Here is a 14,539-nt window from a genome sequence, read left to right as displayed (position 1 = left end):
TTGTATGACTATATGTTTGCATGGAGTCTATTGACGACATGTTATACTGTTGCTGAGTGTTTTCTTTAATATGTTTTCACTTTGTAGCCATCCTGTGACTAGTTTAACATCTATCCAAAGGACTACAGTTGGAAACGAGCCTGCTGGCCATCACTGGTCCATTTACAGACATGTAGATTAATGGGCACTGTCCTTTCAATAAATGAATGAAATGAAATCCTATTTTTCACCTCTGCACAGCCAGCCCTTAACCACCGCAGGTGGGCTGTGAGCGAACGAGGGGCCGACTCCTGCTATACCCACCATGAACACCACGATGAGGATCAGACAGATCCCCACGATGATGAGGAAGGGGATGAGGTAGTATTCCAGAGGAAGGCTGAAGTCGGGCATCAGGACCACGTGGCCCCTGGGGGAGGCGACCGGGAGCCCATGTGGGCGGAAACTTCATTTAGAAACATGTCTCTGGGTTGTGACGTCATACGAACGCAATGTTATGCTCACAGTTCATGATGACACCGCTGCCCGCCCAAACATAATGTAGTGTCAACAAAATGAAAGTCCATGCGTCTGATTAATGGCGGCCTAGTGTGTTGCCTAATGAGCAGCGGGCTTGTGATTACAGATGTAGAAGGGCGGCGGCCGGTGTGTTGTAAATACATGCTACTTCCATTTGGCCCACACTGACGTCACAAGCACACGTTAAACATTCACTCCCGGGAAAATTCACTACCTCTGCAAATGTTTATGATACGTCCCAAGCATAGTTAATGTCAACAACGCAGAGAGAGGCCTCCTGTGAGACTCTGTGCGGTTGGGTCTGAGCTATCTTTAACGGATCCAGACATTCTGTGTTATCGGCTTAGCCCTGTGGCAGGGGAGGGCTCAGGAACTACAATACAGGTCTGTCCTGGTTCTAGAGGCTTGCGGGCACACACTGGAGATATTAGGACACATTGATGGCACAAGTCCACAAGCAGGCGTCAGAGGCACTGGCGTAAGGGGTTTTAATGGTGGGAAAGCTATAGTCAATGATGGCCTCTGGGTGATGGATTGACAGGCAAATGACGGTTGACGTCAGACTCACCCCTTGTCATATGAGTAGTCCTCCTTCAGAGAGTTGGCCGTCTCCTCGCTGATGAACACAGATGGAATGTCTATCTGCTTCATGACATCCACTGGGAAATAGACATGGAGCAGAAGCCATTGGTTAAACACGGAAGGACATGGCAATAATAATACATATTTGAAAGCGCTTTTCAAGCGACACAAAGACACTTTAAAGACATATATTAGACATATTATACACACATACAAACACACGTAGGTGTATGCATGCACGTACGTTCGTACTTAGTATACATACGCACACACACACACACACACACACACATACGTGCACACACACATACACACACACACACACACACACTTATAGCTGATTTGGATGGATTGGACATTGGGCATTTACATCTCAACAAAAAATCTCCAATTACTAAGAGCCGAATCAAATCAAGGGAATAGTCACAGCCCATTCCAATTCAGGCGGCACAGGGACTTTATAGAAGATTCTCGTAAAACACCACATCAGAACAACACGCTTCTGGTGAGGACAAGAGTGCTAGGACTTCCTCCACACCGTAACGTGCGAGGAGCCAATAAAACTAGTTTTGCATTGATAACCTGCCGTATTAGCTAGTTTAATTAGCTGCATTAGCAAGCTTTACATCTTTGTCTCCATCTCCTCCCCCCCTGCTTACTATAAGACACTGGTTTAAAAAGAGGAGCTAAGCTAAGCTAACAGGGGGTTGACCTGTCTAGACTCTGGCACCGATGCCTCTCTACGGCAGCGGGAACCATGGCAGAGAGACATCCTGGCTGGGGATCTGATGAGGCTAATTGGGCAAACACCAGGGGCCAAACACAATGAGGCACACACGTGCACGCATTCTCTCTCTCTTTCGGTGCTCCACGGTTTGTGTTTTATGGTCCGGTCGAAGGCCTCAATGGCAGCGGGGCGTGGTCTGGTTACTCACGATCGTTGGAGCCCATGCTGATTAAGTCATCGGAGTCCACGTTGTGCACAATGGCCGCCTTGTAGCCGGCCTTCTGCGCGTTGAGGACCTGTTGGGAGACACACAGACCACAGTGTTGGGCTTTGTCCGGCCGGCCGCTCACCTGTCGCTTTCATCGTGCTTTATTGTTTTACTGCCGCTCGGCTGCCAGGTAGAATAATGAAATGCTTATCGTGTCGTGTTATACGATACACTGGAAAGATATGAAGAAAATATTATGCTCTTGTTGATTTAGAGGAGGGATATTCGTATGAAGTATGAAAAGCAGCAAACAAGGAAGAGTATACACATTAGAAATTGTGGTGAATAGGTTTAGTACCTGGTGTGTTGGAAATGTGGAGTGACGTTACGTCATTATTATTATTAAAGGAGTTATCACTATAATTATAATATCGCTGCGTTCCTTATTATTTCATTATGTTGAGGCGACAAACATCCATAGTATTATGATCAATGTAAAATCATAGAGGGGAATGATTTTACGGTAAGCCCTTCTGGGTTCCCCTACTCTCCTGCACCATCTTTGCCATGTTTGCTTTGATATTGACAGTTTTCTTATCACCTCCTTTGTGCTAATAAAGAAATAAAGACATAATTGAGTAGTGCTGTAGCTGTATGGTGGCTGCTCTGGCGTTTGTGTGTTGCTTCGTGGGTGTTTTGACCGATTGTTAGGTTGTTAGGCAAAGTTGCGAGGGTGTTGTTGTTGGTTTGGGTTGTTGATATGGGGAGCTGCTAGGGTATTCAATGTGGTTTTCTATGGTGCTATGGGGGGTTGTTAGGGTGTTCTAGATCGTTTCAACTAGGTGGTGGCTAGGGTGATTTAGGTGAATGCTAGGCTGTTCAAGATGGTTTCCATTGTGTTCTAGGCGGTTGCGAGGAGGTTTGGGTGTTTTCTATGGTGTTCTATGTGAGTTCCTGTAGGTGTCTGCTAGGATTTACTGGGTGGTTGCTCGGGTGTTCATGATAGTTGCTATGGTTTTCTCGGTGGGTGCTAGTTTGTTCTTGGTTTAAAAAGTCTAATCTCCATAAAACTTTGGATAGTAAGATAGTAAGTAATATAAAGTTATATTTTTTGTTTTGTGCAAAGTATAGATGAGTTTAGGAGGGAAGTTTGGGAATAATAATAATAATAATTAAATCGACAGAGAATAGGAGTTAAAAATGCTTAAGCTGCACACCTGATTAGTGATGAGTGAGAAGTGTTGGATAACGTATTGAGGAAGTAGAACAGTGAGTAGGGTTTATGAGAATGGACTGAACAGGAGGAGGGAGAGGAGGAAGAGGCTAAAAATAAAATACTCTTTCACCGCGATGTTCAATATCACACACACACACACACACACACACACACAAACACACACACACACACACACACGCACACATATGACGAAGCGATAAATGGTCCCACAGAAGATCCAGATCTGCAATGGTTGCGCTGCCTGAGTGTTTATATGTGGCTTACTGACCATGTGGGACGTTACTCAGCAGCCACCTCAGCGAATCAAAAAAGACATGCTATCCACAATCCACGTGGTGTTAGCTGCGTGAATCTGCTGGTTCACTGCGTATATATATATGCAAGTGTGGATTCATATTTTTGAATAAATCAGGATTGGAGAGGATAATTTACAGGCCATACAGAGAGTGAGAGAGCGAGAGAGAGAAGGGCAATAGCACAACAGTCTTCCATTATTAAATAGTCGTTCCTGCCAACAGTTCATCTGTGTGCAGGCTTGGGGGAGAGGAGGATCTGTTTTCTCGTTTAACAGCGAGCTACTAGCGTACGCTTTAATACACAGCGCGCACTTTCGGCAACAGAAGTGGTCTGTGCTCAAAGTGAGGCGGCAAAACAGGAAATGATCCACAGCAGGATGTAGGCAACAAGAGACGCAGGAACAGAGACCCATGGATGGTGGCTCATGCGGGCTGAGAGCCGCCCTGGCAAAAGTCAGCTGGAGGTCACGATCCTCGCTCTACACTACCCTTCATCTACGGACACTGCTTCCTTCATGACTCTAATTGCAGCATTTATGCCTGAAAAGTGATGGGAGAAGGGATAGCTGTTTTTGGAGTTGTTAAATAGAGCGCAAAGGAGATATTTCTGTTTGATGGCGCACCCCTCTAGTTGCTCTCCGGGCATGGTTTGTTGTGCAAGCAAGCCACATGTCATGAACCAACAGGTGTTTACACTGCTGGAACTGGAGAGTGCGTTTTTGTTGTACATGTATGTCAAGGAACAGTGGACACAGTGTAAAATGTGCTTCACCATTTGAACGTTTCGTTGGAAGTGTGTGTCTCCGAGGTTAGTTAGGAGGTTGTGACTCAAAGTGTATTCACATATCAGATACTGAACGTTTTGGATATACTTCTTGGTTTTATGAACCATGAAAACAGGAGATTCTGTCAGAAAAGAAAATAAACCATGTCGACTCTGGGCCAGCCCATATGCTGCTCATTTGGGTGTGTCTTAGTTTCTACTTGTATGGATACTGGTTTTCTGTGACAGCCATTGTTGTGAAATAGGATGTGACAGAATGATCCTAAAACGAATCTCCATATGTGCTTAAACAAAGACACAGGAAATCCCTATACACTACACAAAGAGCCGGAAACACCATCTTTAAATTGGATTATATATAGGGGATATTATAGGATAAAATGCCACTGTATTTCTTACTAACAGGCTGCATGTAACTAGGTATAACGTTGTGTATTGATGCACAATGATGGTTAAACATGTGTTGCCGGGATCTCCCAAATGCCCTGCCCCTCTATTGGTCTGGTTGGTCACAAAAACCTACAAGGTAACCAAGCCGAGGGCGACAAAAGGAAAGGCAACTACACAAAATCGGGTTCAAAGCATAGAAACCTTGCTGCGTTTGCTGAACGTAGAATATAGTCGTTGAATCAATAGCCACAGTATGCGCAAACGCATCAGAGGGAGGAAAACGATGTTTGAGCAGGAGGGTGCAAGGAATGGTTGTAACAAATCAATCATGATAACAACGTATGTCCTACACTTCAGGCCGCTGTCAGCGGTACGACTGCATTATTAACGAGGGCTTTCCACGCTGATCTGAGACATCGTGTCGCGTTGTGGAAAGTGCTTTAGATACTGTAGCTATAGGCTACTCTAGTAGCACTGTGATGTGACACAAGCATATTCAGCAACATCAAGGACAAAAAAAAAAAAATAGAACTCCAGCCTGTTGCCTAACTTTTGGTTGGTCAGGGGATTTTGCGTTTATTTGGGTGTTTACGTTTCTGCGTGTGTGTGTGCGTGCTTGTTTGTGTGTGCGTGTGTGATGGAATTGTGTGAGTGAGTGCGCATGTGTTTCTCTGCATGTGCATGCAGAGAAAGTCTGAGACCACTGAGGAGATCCAGAATTGCGTCCATGTTAACAAAGTATAGTGCTGTCTTTTGTCCGTGCCTTGTCACTGTAATGTTATGCAGACATACGTGAAGCCGGGCGCAAGACAGCAGTGGGATTCCATGTGTTTCAGTATTGTGTGGGGCGCTATGAAAGACCTCAGTGTATGTTTGGAGGCAAATCCACACACACACACACACACTAGCTAGCAGATGATTTTGGTTATGTGTAACAACAGAATCCAGTGACACCGACACCCATACACACACAACGCCTGTGTGTGTGTAATGGTAATGGTCTGTCTGTGTGAATGTATGCCTGCGTGATGATGGAATGTGACAGTGTGTGTGTGTGTGTGTGTGTGTGTGTGTGTGTGTGTGTGTGTGTGTGTGTGTGTGTGTGTATTTTCAAATAGTTCTTGAATTTCATCCCAATGTCCTTGGCGTACAGGGTGTAGGTAGTAAGAAATATATAGCGAACACCACATTCCAACAGAGGTTATTTCGCAATTGTTCACCGACAGAAATGTAGAACAGAAATGTGGTCCATAAACATATCGTTTTGGACGATCCAACTGTATAGTACCTTTAAGGTCTCAATAAGGTCCTCAATAAGTAGATCCATCTGTTAGGACCCACCGTAGAGTTAACCATAACAGCAGAAGAAGTGTCTGCGTGGACATTTGAAACGCGACACTTAACATGTGTCTTTTGAAAGTAGCCTGCAAAAAGAGTATCATACGACTGGAATTTAGGTACCTATGTTTGTGTAGCCAAACGGCATTCCTGATAGCGGCCGGGGAGATATTTCAAACAACCTTGGTGGCAAGTTAGAAATGGTTTTGTTTAGGAATTAGCTTTGCAAAGGTTACGTTAAAGATTTGGTAGGAAAAGGTTACGTTTAGTTATTAGCTTAGTGATAGTGGTTAAGATATGGTCATAGTTAGAAATGTTTAATGTCAGGCATTAGCTTTGCGATATTTAAGTTACGATATTTGTTAAAATGGTCACAGTATTAGTTTAGCAGTGGTGTTTGTACGAAGTGGTTTTGTTTTTTTCTAAGATTGGAGATGTGTGGTTAAGGTCAGTATGTGACCTTGGTAGCATGGCGATGTGCTCATCGCCATGCTACCATTCCTAGTTAGCCTACCTGTTTAGTGACGTATTCCTAATCAAGTCTGTTAAGAATCTCCTGCTAGACTGCACTGGCATACGAAAATCGACTAGATGAAGCTTCCCTGAACGATTGAAGCCAGCCACAGTGTTTTGCTTTTATATGAGTGAGATTCATGTGAAAACGCAAATAAACATATGCGAATGACACCAAAATATATACTTGTGGTCATATATCCATCACATACTCTGTTATAGACTTGCATCACATCCTGTCTGAAATACTGGCTGTTGAGATTCATAGGACAGAGGGTTTTTGTGTGTGGACAGAATGATGTTGTGGGGGATGGAGGGTCGCTCCCCCCAACCCAGTTACTGGAATTAGAATTTGTCCTATTATCATTACTACTACTATTATTCTTGTCTCTGTAAGGAGACGATCTTGTTGCGGGCAGTCTACATGCCAGCATGCAGTCTGTCTGCCTGGGATTGGGGAGAGTGGAATTTGACCTCTGAGCTGGCTCGCCCTGTGTTTGCATGGGCAAAGATAAGGACATTTAGTACATTCCTGAGACTGGGGAGAAAGAGAGAAAAGGAGAAAAGGAGAAAAGGAGGGAGAGAGAGAGAGAGAGAGAGAGAGAGAGAGGGGGGGGGGGGGGTTGTGGGGAATGGAGGTCGACACGACTACAGAGGAGATGGTCATGGGGAAGAGGATGAGGTCAAGAAAAAAAAATGGGTAGAAGCGTGAGAGGAAGTTGCAGCAGGACAGAGGAAGGGAAGTATAAATACACAACATGGGAAGTCGAATAGGATGCGAGCTCTAGAGAAACAAATTAAACAGAGTAACTATATAGGTTCACATACATAAACCGATAAAGCCACCCACCCACCCACACACGCACACACACTTTGTAGTCTAGCCCAATCTTAATCTAGGACCCAGGGGTCCTAATATCTGCAGACTGTAGCGGCGAGTGTCTGAGCGCCATCCTTGATGTTAATTGAACCTTCTCTCTGCTACTTAATTACTGCCAATCCTGAGAGACCGCACAGGAATGAATAATCACGATTTCTTCCTGAGGACTGCATTACTAAAGAGAGTTCAACTTGACATCTGTTCTCGCTCTGGTAAATGACTTGTTAATGAATAGCTAATAGCCGCAAATAGCCTATGCTGACAAAACTGTTGACGAGTCCAAACCTGGGAGTGTCCAAGTATGGGACAGCAGTTGGGTGGGACGCTCTAACGTGATATTATATCATGATTTGTTATCGATAACATGTGGAGACAGAAGATAGCCTTTCACTGGAAACAGCTCTGGGTTTAACTCATGGTTAAAGATCACTTAATCCAATCTGTATCAAATCTCTGTTGATACACACAGTATATACACCATCTTTCGAATGGGTGTAGTCATCCTAACTTCTCAGCCAAAACACAATACTGTAATGTGCATTAGTTTAACCCCTCCCTTGCCAGGAAGACTCTAGTTTAAGCCTATGTGCTCTGTGGGTCAATGGAAGAAGAAAACGCACAAGACCCTTAGTCTCTGATCGCCAGCGCCATTAACCGTGAGCACGGTAATGTCAACAAACATTTTCATTAGCTCTCACAGGGTTACACGTTCTAGGACACTGGCTGTGAAGCTTGTTGGGAACTGTGTGCGCGGGAGCCGAGTGCTTCGTCCACACAGGGTTTCTGGAGGACATGGGGTAACATTTTCCAGTTCAGGTAACATTTAGAGTGTGTGTGTGTGTGTGTGTGTGTGAATGTGAGAGAGCATCAGTGTGAATGTCAATGAATGTGTGTGAGCATATGTGAGTGGGGGAGCCTTGGTGGGAATGTTTGAGAAATGGTGTGTCTGCGTGTGTGTGTGTGTGTGTGTGTGTGTGTGTGTGTGTGTGTGTGTGTGTGTGTGTGTGTGTGTGTGTGTGTGTGTGTGTGTGTGTCCCCTCCCATCTGTGACCTCTCAGTGGTCACGGATCATTGGTGGTGTGTAAATGATGCCATGTGAAGAATCGGTTTGAGTTTGGGAGAGTAGGTCGGGGGGGCGGGGGGGTCCACAGCCACACACACACATCAGGAGTAGAACACATCGGACAGTCTGAAATCATGTTAACTGAAATCCTGTTAAAAGGTAGAAAGCTGGTGAATCAGTATGCAGAACGGAGAGTCCCTTCCTTGCCCAAAGTGCATCTTGAAACCCACAGTCACAAAAAAAGGTGTTTATAAATGCGGCCAGTTCCCATCACCTCTAGCCGTCCCACACCCCCTTCAAACATTTACCCGACCTATCCGCTAATAACTCCTAACATTATTCCCTCTCATTTTCTCTTCCGCCTTCCCTCTCCCTCTCCCTCTCTCTCTCTCCTCCATGACTCCTGCAGGCAGGCTGCATATCCTACATGTCAGTAGCACTATGGACTGTGCGTTGAGCGGAACAGGCCATGGTTTCAAGGTCCAGACTGCTGATAAGATAAGACTTTATTGGAGCAACAGGGCAGTGCCGCCTCAATGCTGCTTTCTGTCCATAACACCACACCGAGGGAGGGGGAGAGGGAGATAGACAGACAGAGAGAGGCAGAGAGAGTGAGAGAGACTATGTATGTGCCAAAGGTGTTTAAGAGAGACCACTGTGAAAGTGTTGAAAGAGAGACACCGCCAGTTATTGGAGCGCTTAAGGCTTGGTTACTGCTGAGAATGTGTGTGTGTGGCTGCGTCTTGAATATAAGCCAAAGATGTCATGTTAAGTCAAGTTCTATATTATTGTTAGGAGATAACAGATTGTTAGGAGATAACAGTGTGTGTGTGTGTGTGTGTGTGTGTGTGTGTGTGTGTGTGTGTGTGTGTGTGTGTGTGTGTGTGTGTGTGTGTGTGTGTGTGTGTGTGTGTGTGTGTGTGTGTGTGTGTGTGTGTGTGCGTGCGTGCGCGTGCGTGCGTGCGTGTCCTTCACATCACCGGTACAAGTCAGAGAAGTTTGTGTTGCTATAACAAATGTCAACAGAAACACCACCATTGGGAAAGGCACCCAGAGGCGCATGCTCGCACACCCACACCCACACACACCCACAGTGAGGCAATCTCCAGTCAGGCGGAGCCTGGGTCGGTCATGAGACGTACAGGCAGAACCATCCAGCAGTCAAACCCCTCGACTGGTGACTCAGGTTCACCAGAGGTGGGGCTTTAGCGAGGTGGACTCACGCAAACACACGCTTCCCTGAACACACAGGACACAGCGTACCTCGATGGAAACAGCCTCACGCATACACAAAACTAAAAGCAACTGGTTCCAAAGACCGGCCGACATATCTATAACATGGCATTACAGCCGACGGGCAACAATCCCAATGAATAAATGAATAATAAACATGCAGCCGAAAGAAACGAGCGAATAGAGGAGTGAGAAGGAAGAGCTAAGAGGCGGTTAATGGCGGAGGAGGGAGCGAGGAAGAGACAGAATGGGGGCAGAGAGTAAGAGAACAAGAAGCAGTGGGAAGACGGTGATGGCCCTGTTGTTCTCTCCTCACACCTCACAGAGGTAGAGATGTGCACACCCAGAGATTTGTCACACGTTTGGTGTTGTTTTGTCTCTTTCCCGTCGCATATCCTGGACGTGCATCCTGCACTTAAGCTGTGAGCTGGAGAGCGGAGGAGGGCGGGGGGGAGGGTGAAGGAGCAGAGCAGGAAAATGCACCACTGGACCGTCTGTGTCTCTCTCTCTCTCTCTCTCTCTCTCTCTCTCTCTCTCTCTCTCTCTCTCCTCTCTCTCTCTCTCTCTCTCTCTCTCTCCCCCTTTCTTGGGGGTAAACGGTGCCCTCAGAGAGATTGAATGGATATGGTTAGGTTCCCTAGGGGTCATCAAAGAACCAAAAGGGATTGCTTGGTGACCACGCACACACACACCTCAAAGAGCCCCAGTGCACAGGAAATGCTACCCCTATTTTCTGCCCTCCACAGTGCCCCTCCCTCTCTCTCTCTCTCTCTCTCTCTCTCTCTCTCTCTCTCTCTCTCTCTCTCTCTCTCTCTCTCTCTCTCTCTCTCTCTCTCTCTCTCTCTCTCTCTCTCTCTCTCTCTCTCTCTCTCTCTCTCTCTCTCTCTCTCTCTCTCTCTGAAGTAGCTGTGCAGGAATCCGTTAAATATGCACGTGCGCACCAACACAGACAAGCATATACACACACACGTGTAGTGCTGTAGTGCATGCACTCACACACTGCAGTCGAGAAGCATCTCCTTTCAGTGGGGGCTAAGTAGGAGAGTGGCCCGTTTATTGCCTGACGACAATCCATTTAAATAGGCCATTATCACTGTTAGCATGTTAGCATCATGAGGCAACCGGCTCGGGCAGTTATTGGTATTTCTCTTTTTCTTCTCTTTAGTGGGAGAGAGAGAGAGGGGGAGAGAGAGAGAGAGAGGGGAGGGGTTACTGAGAAAGCCCCTTTCGGTCAAGATGGCATCTATTATTCCTTTGTTCCCGGCAACTTCTGGAGGGAACAGAGCTCGTGGGGAGGGAGGGAGGGAGGCAGAGAGAGAGAGAGAGAGGGGGGGGGGGGGGGAGGGAGAAGAGAGAGAGAGAGAGAGAGAGAGAGAGAGGAGAAAGTGAATAGAATGTAGTTCCATTAAAGATAGTTAGAGTGTATGTTTGAAGTGAAAGGAGGAGAGGGGAAAGGAAGGACAGGAAGTCAAGTTAGAAAGAGAAGGGGCGACAAGTATGGACACTTCCAATTCCAATAACATGCATGCATGAGCACGCACACACAGACACATTACACACACATACCGACACACACACACACACGCGCACACTGAGCAAGGCTCGGGTTTCTCGCAAGGCCCGGTACAGTAGAGCTCCGCCCCCCCTCCTGAGCTCTGGTTACATAACTCCGCCTCCCCGACTGCACAGCAGTCGCTCTCTGCCCCGGCAGCGGCGGCGGCGGCAGCAGCTCCCCCGACCAGAGGACCGGCACACATCCACCCGTTACCATTTGACCAGGGCTGACTGATTCCAGGTCAGCCGAGCTCTGCAGCCGGCGGTGAATTAAGCCTACCTGCTCTGTTGGACAAACATGGCGTCAGTGTTTTTGTTAGAACGCCTGGTGTCTACCCACAGGGGTCGGGGCGGGGTCAGGACATGTGCAGGACAGCTGGGGGGCGGCGGGGGGGTATAGACTCTGTGCCTGATACCAAGTTAAAGCTGAGTGATATTGACACAGCCAAGAATAACAATTATGTGGTAATCAAATCAGCGAAATTGGTCTGGTATGTCATTGATATATGAGCCGGCTCTGTGCGTCGCTCCGAGTGGGAAAAAAAAAAAAGGCTTCACAATAGGGCTCATAAGGACGTTAAAGCATTGCTTGTATTTGTTGGAAACATTGTTCTCCAGAGAAAATGGTTCCAGAGGATGAAGCTGTTGGCTTCATGTCGGTGGGGGTGGTGTGTGCCTGACGTGGGTGTTGACATGTGGGATGTATGTTTATACTCGTTTTATGTACATATTTATATTTAATCACTAAAATACCCAAACACTGCTCACTTGCAGTCCCCCTCTTTAATCCTGCCTCTCTCTCTCTCTCTCTCTCTCTCTCTCTCTCTCTCTCTCTCTCTCTCTCTCTCTCTCTCTCTCTCTCTCTCCCCTAGCCTCTCACTCTCATTCTTTCCATTGTGACGTGCACGAGTCCCAGACATTCTGTATACCTGCCCTCCTGTTTACTCTAAAGAGCTTAAAAATCTCTCTCTCTGTCTCTCTCGTGCTCGCTCTCTCTCTCTTTGTGTAGGCATCAACCTCCTCTCTCTCTCTCTCTTTCCCCAAATCCCTTTGCCTTGTTTACCCTCCCCCATACTCGCCTGATATTAAGGGCCATCAAATACACCCAACAGCATCGAACACATCACACACAGAGACCCATCCATCCACCAGAGTCAACCGCAGGTTGATGGGCAGCTGGGAGTAACGCTAAACAGAACCTTGTAAAAAAAACGGTCAAGACCGGAGGGGTGCGCCACTGGATGTGGGCGCACTGCAACCTACCTTGATGTCAAAGTTGCAGTCGAAGCGCTTGATGAGGACGATGAAGGCCCCGGAGGCGTTGTCCGCTCTGGGCGGAGGCTCAATGGGCATGCACGCATTCTCCGGCCGCGCACCAATCAGGAAGCCCTGGGACAGGGGACAGAGGACCATTGGTCAATTATAGGTTTTCAGGTCAATGCTTCTGCTTAAGGTGAAACCCTTTAAATCAAGGCCATCCCATCACAGCTTGCCTTGTTAAGTGTAGCTCAGCATCAAATGATTTAGTAAACATGGCACCCGTCATCCCTTTAATTATCGGTTGCTAATGCCACATGGGCGATGCACTGTGTTCACCATGATAATGAGCGATGCTACAAGTGGATTTCCTTTGCACAACTTTTCTACCTAGTCTACTGTACAACCGCTGTCATCTGATAGTGAACCTAGTGGAGCGTCACTGAAGAGTAGTTATCCACCTAAGGATTGCTAGGAACAAGTTTGTCTGTGATGTCATTTTTTCATCTATTTACAACAAACACAATATTTTCCTGTTCCATCGCTGATGATCATCCTCAAACACTACTTCCAATATTTGACATCAAGTATATCATATGAGCAGAACTAAACAGTAGACATACTATACACACATAGACATACACAAACACACTAACAAAAAGTCATCCATGAGATTTCACTTTTGCAGTGTCAGCCAAGATATAATACAGATTTGATTTGGACATCGGAAGACAGACATGCATCAATTCATAATTAATGAGCAACCTAATAACCCCATGGAATATAATAGAATCTCAGTATCAAACCAAACGTGTGTGTGTGTGTGTGTGTGTGTGTGTGTGTGTGTGTGTGTGTGTGTGTGTGTGTGTGTGTGTGTGTGTGTGTGTGTGTGTGTGTGTGTGTGTGTGTGTGTGTGTGTGTGGTCTGCAGGGGGTGTTTTCAATGCAGTAGATTCTTGTCAGAAACATTAGTGCAGCAGATCACTGCACTTAGCTGGGGATGTGATGAATTTATTATCTCGCTATCATTTCCCACCCATCTCTCTCCCTCTCTTTCACCACATCTCTCTCCCTCTCACTCCTGACCCATCCCTTTCTCGCCATCTCCCTGGGGTGCAAACAAAACATGTTCATTTTCCTTTACTCTCTCACAATTTCAACCCCTCCACCCTCCTTCCCTCTCTTCGTTGTTCGCTTTTCCTCCACCATACTTCTTTCACTCTACCCTTTTGTCTCCTGGAGTCTACCTGCATTTACGTGTCTCTCTCTCTCTCTCTGCTATGGAAAGCAGACACAAAAGACCCCGCCCACACTGCATGACGAGTCAGCAATTCATGTCTCACTCGCTGTAGCCACACACACACACACACACACACACAGACACACACAAACACTTCTAGTGGCAGGGAATCTCTGTGTTAGTGCTCATGCGTCTGTGTCCTGCCCAGAGACCGCAATCCACAATGACACATCAAAAAGCGCTTATAAAGCAGCCTGGACTGGGAGCATACCAGTTCATCTTAGCGTAGGAGGAGGGGTGGTGCAAGACATCCAGAAGCTCAGGTCTGCAAGCTGAGAGCTCAGTGCTTCTAAGTGACAGAATGCATCACTCGCTCCTGGGTCAGCGATACATTTCGGCTGACATTTTGCTACACCAACGTGGGGGCGGTTCCTTGGTGAATACTGCGGCGGAGGACGAAGACGGACGGGTGGAATCCCCCCGCCTCCAGCATGCCTTTTTTTGGAACATCCCTGCTCAGTTGGTCAATGACGTCACTGTGCCACTGCCTCACATTCCAGCGGGCTCTCACAAAACACGATGCGACAGCGCCCTCTCTTGGTCGAAGAATGCCACTGTTGATGTCATGAAAATGCAGGGCCAACAGACAAAACTAACAAACTGAATAAACAACCGATAATCCTCCAGCCGGTTTCAGGGCCTAATGGACTTCAAAAGAA

At 46.7% G+C, this 14,539-nt stretch overlaps 1 protein-coding gene across 3 annotated transcripts in view; it reads right to left on the bottom strand.

The window, feature by feature from the left end:
- rnf13 (ring finger protein 13) overlaps nt 1–14,539 on the bottom strand; it is a 35,978-nt gene that overhangs the window by 12,696 nt on the left and 8,743 nt on the right. For all 3 annotated transcript variants that reach the window (XM_079740135.1, XM_079740136.1, XM_079740137.1), the window contains 4 exons: nt 12,588–12,713; nt 2,037–2,124; nt 1,088–1,178; nt 304–409 (listed from right to left, as the gene is read on the bottom strand). In XM_079740135.1, the coding sequence (XP_079596261.1) occupies nt 304–409; nt 1,088–1,178; nt 2,037–2,124; nt 12,588–12,713 (411 nt within the window). The remainder of the gene's footprint in view (nt 1–303; nt 410–1,087; nt 1,179–2,036; nt 2,125–12,587; nt 12,714–14,539) is intronic.

Source organism: Pollachius pollachius, assembly GCF_949987615.1.
Source record: "Pollachius pollachius genome assembly, chromosome: 7".
NCBI lineage: Eukaryota > Metazoa > Chordata > Actinopteri > Gadiformes > Gadidae > Pollachius > Pollachius pollachius.
The sequence above is the reverse complement of the archived record's forward strand: the minus strand, read 5'-3'. Positions and strand labels throughout refer to the sequence as shown.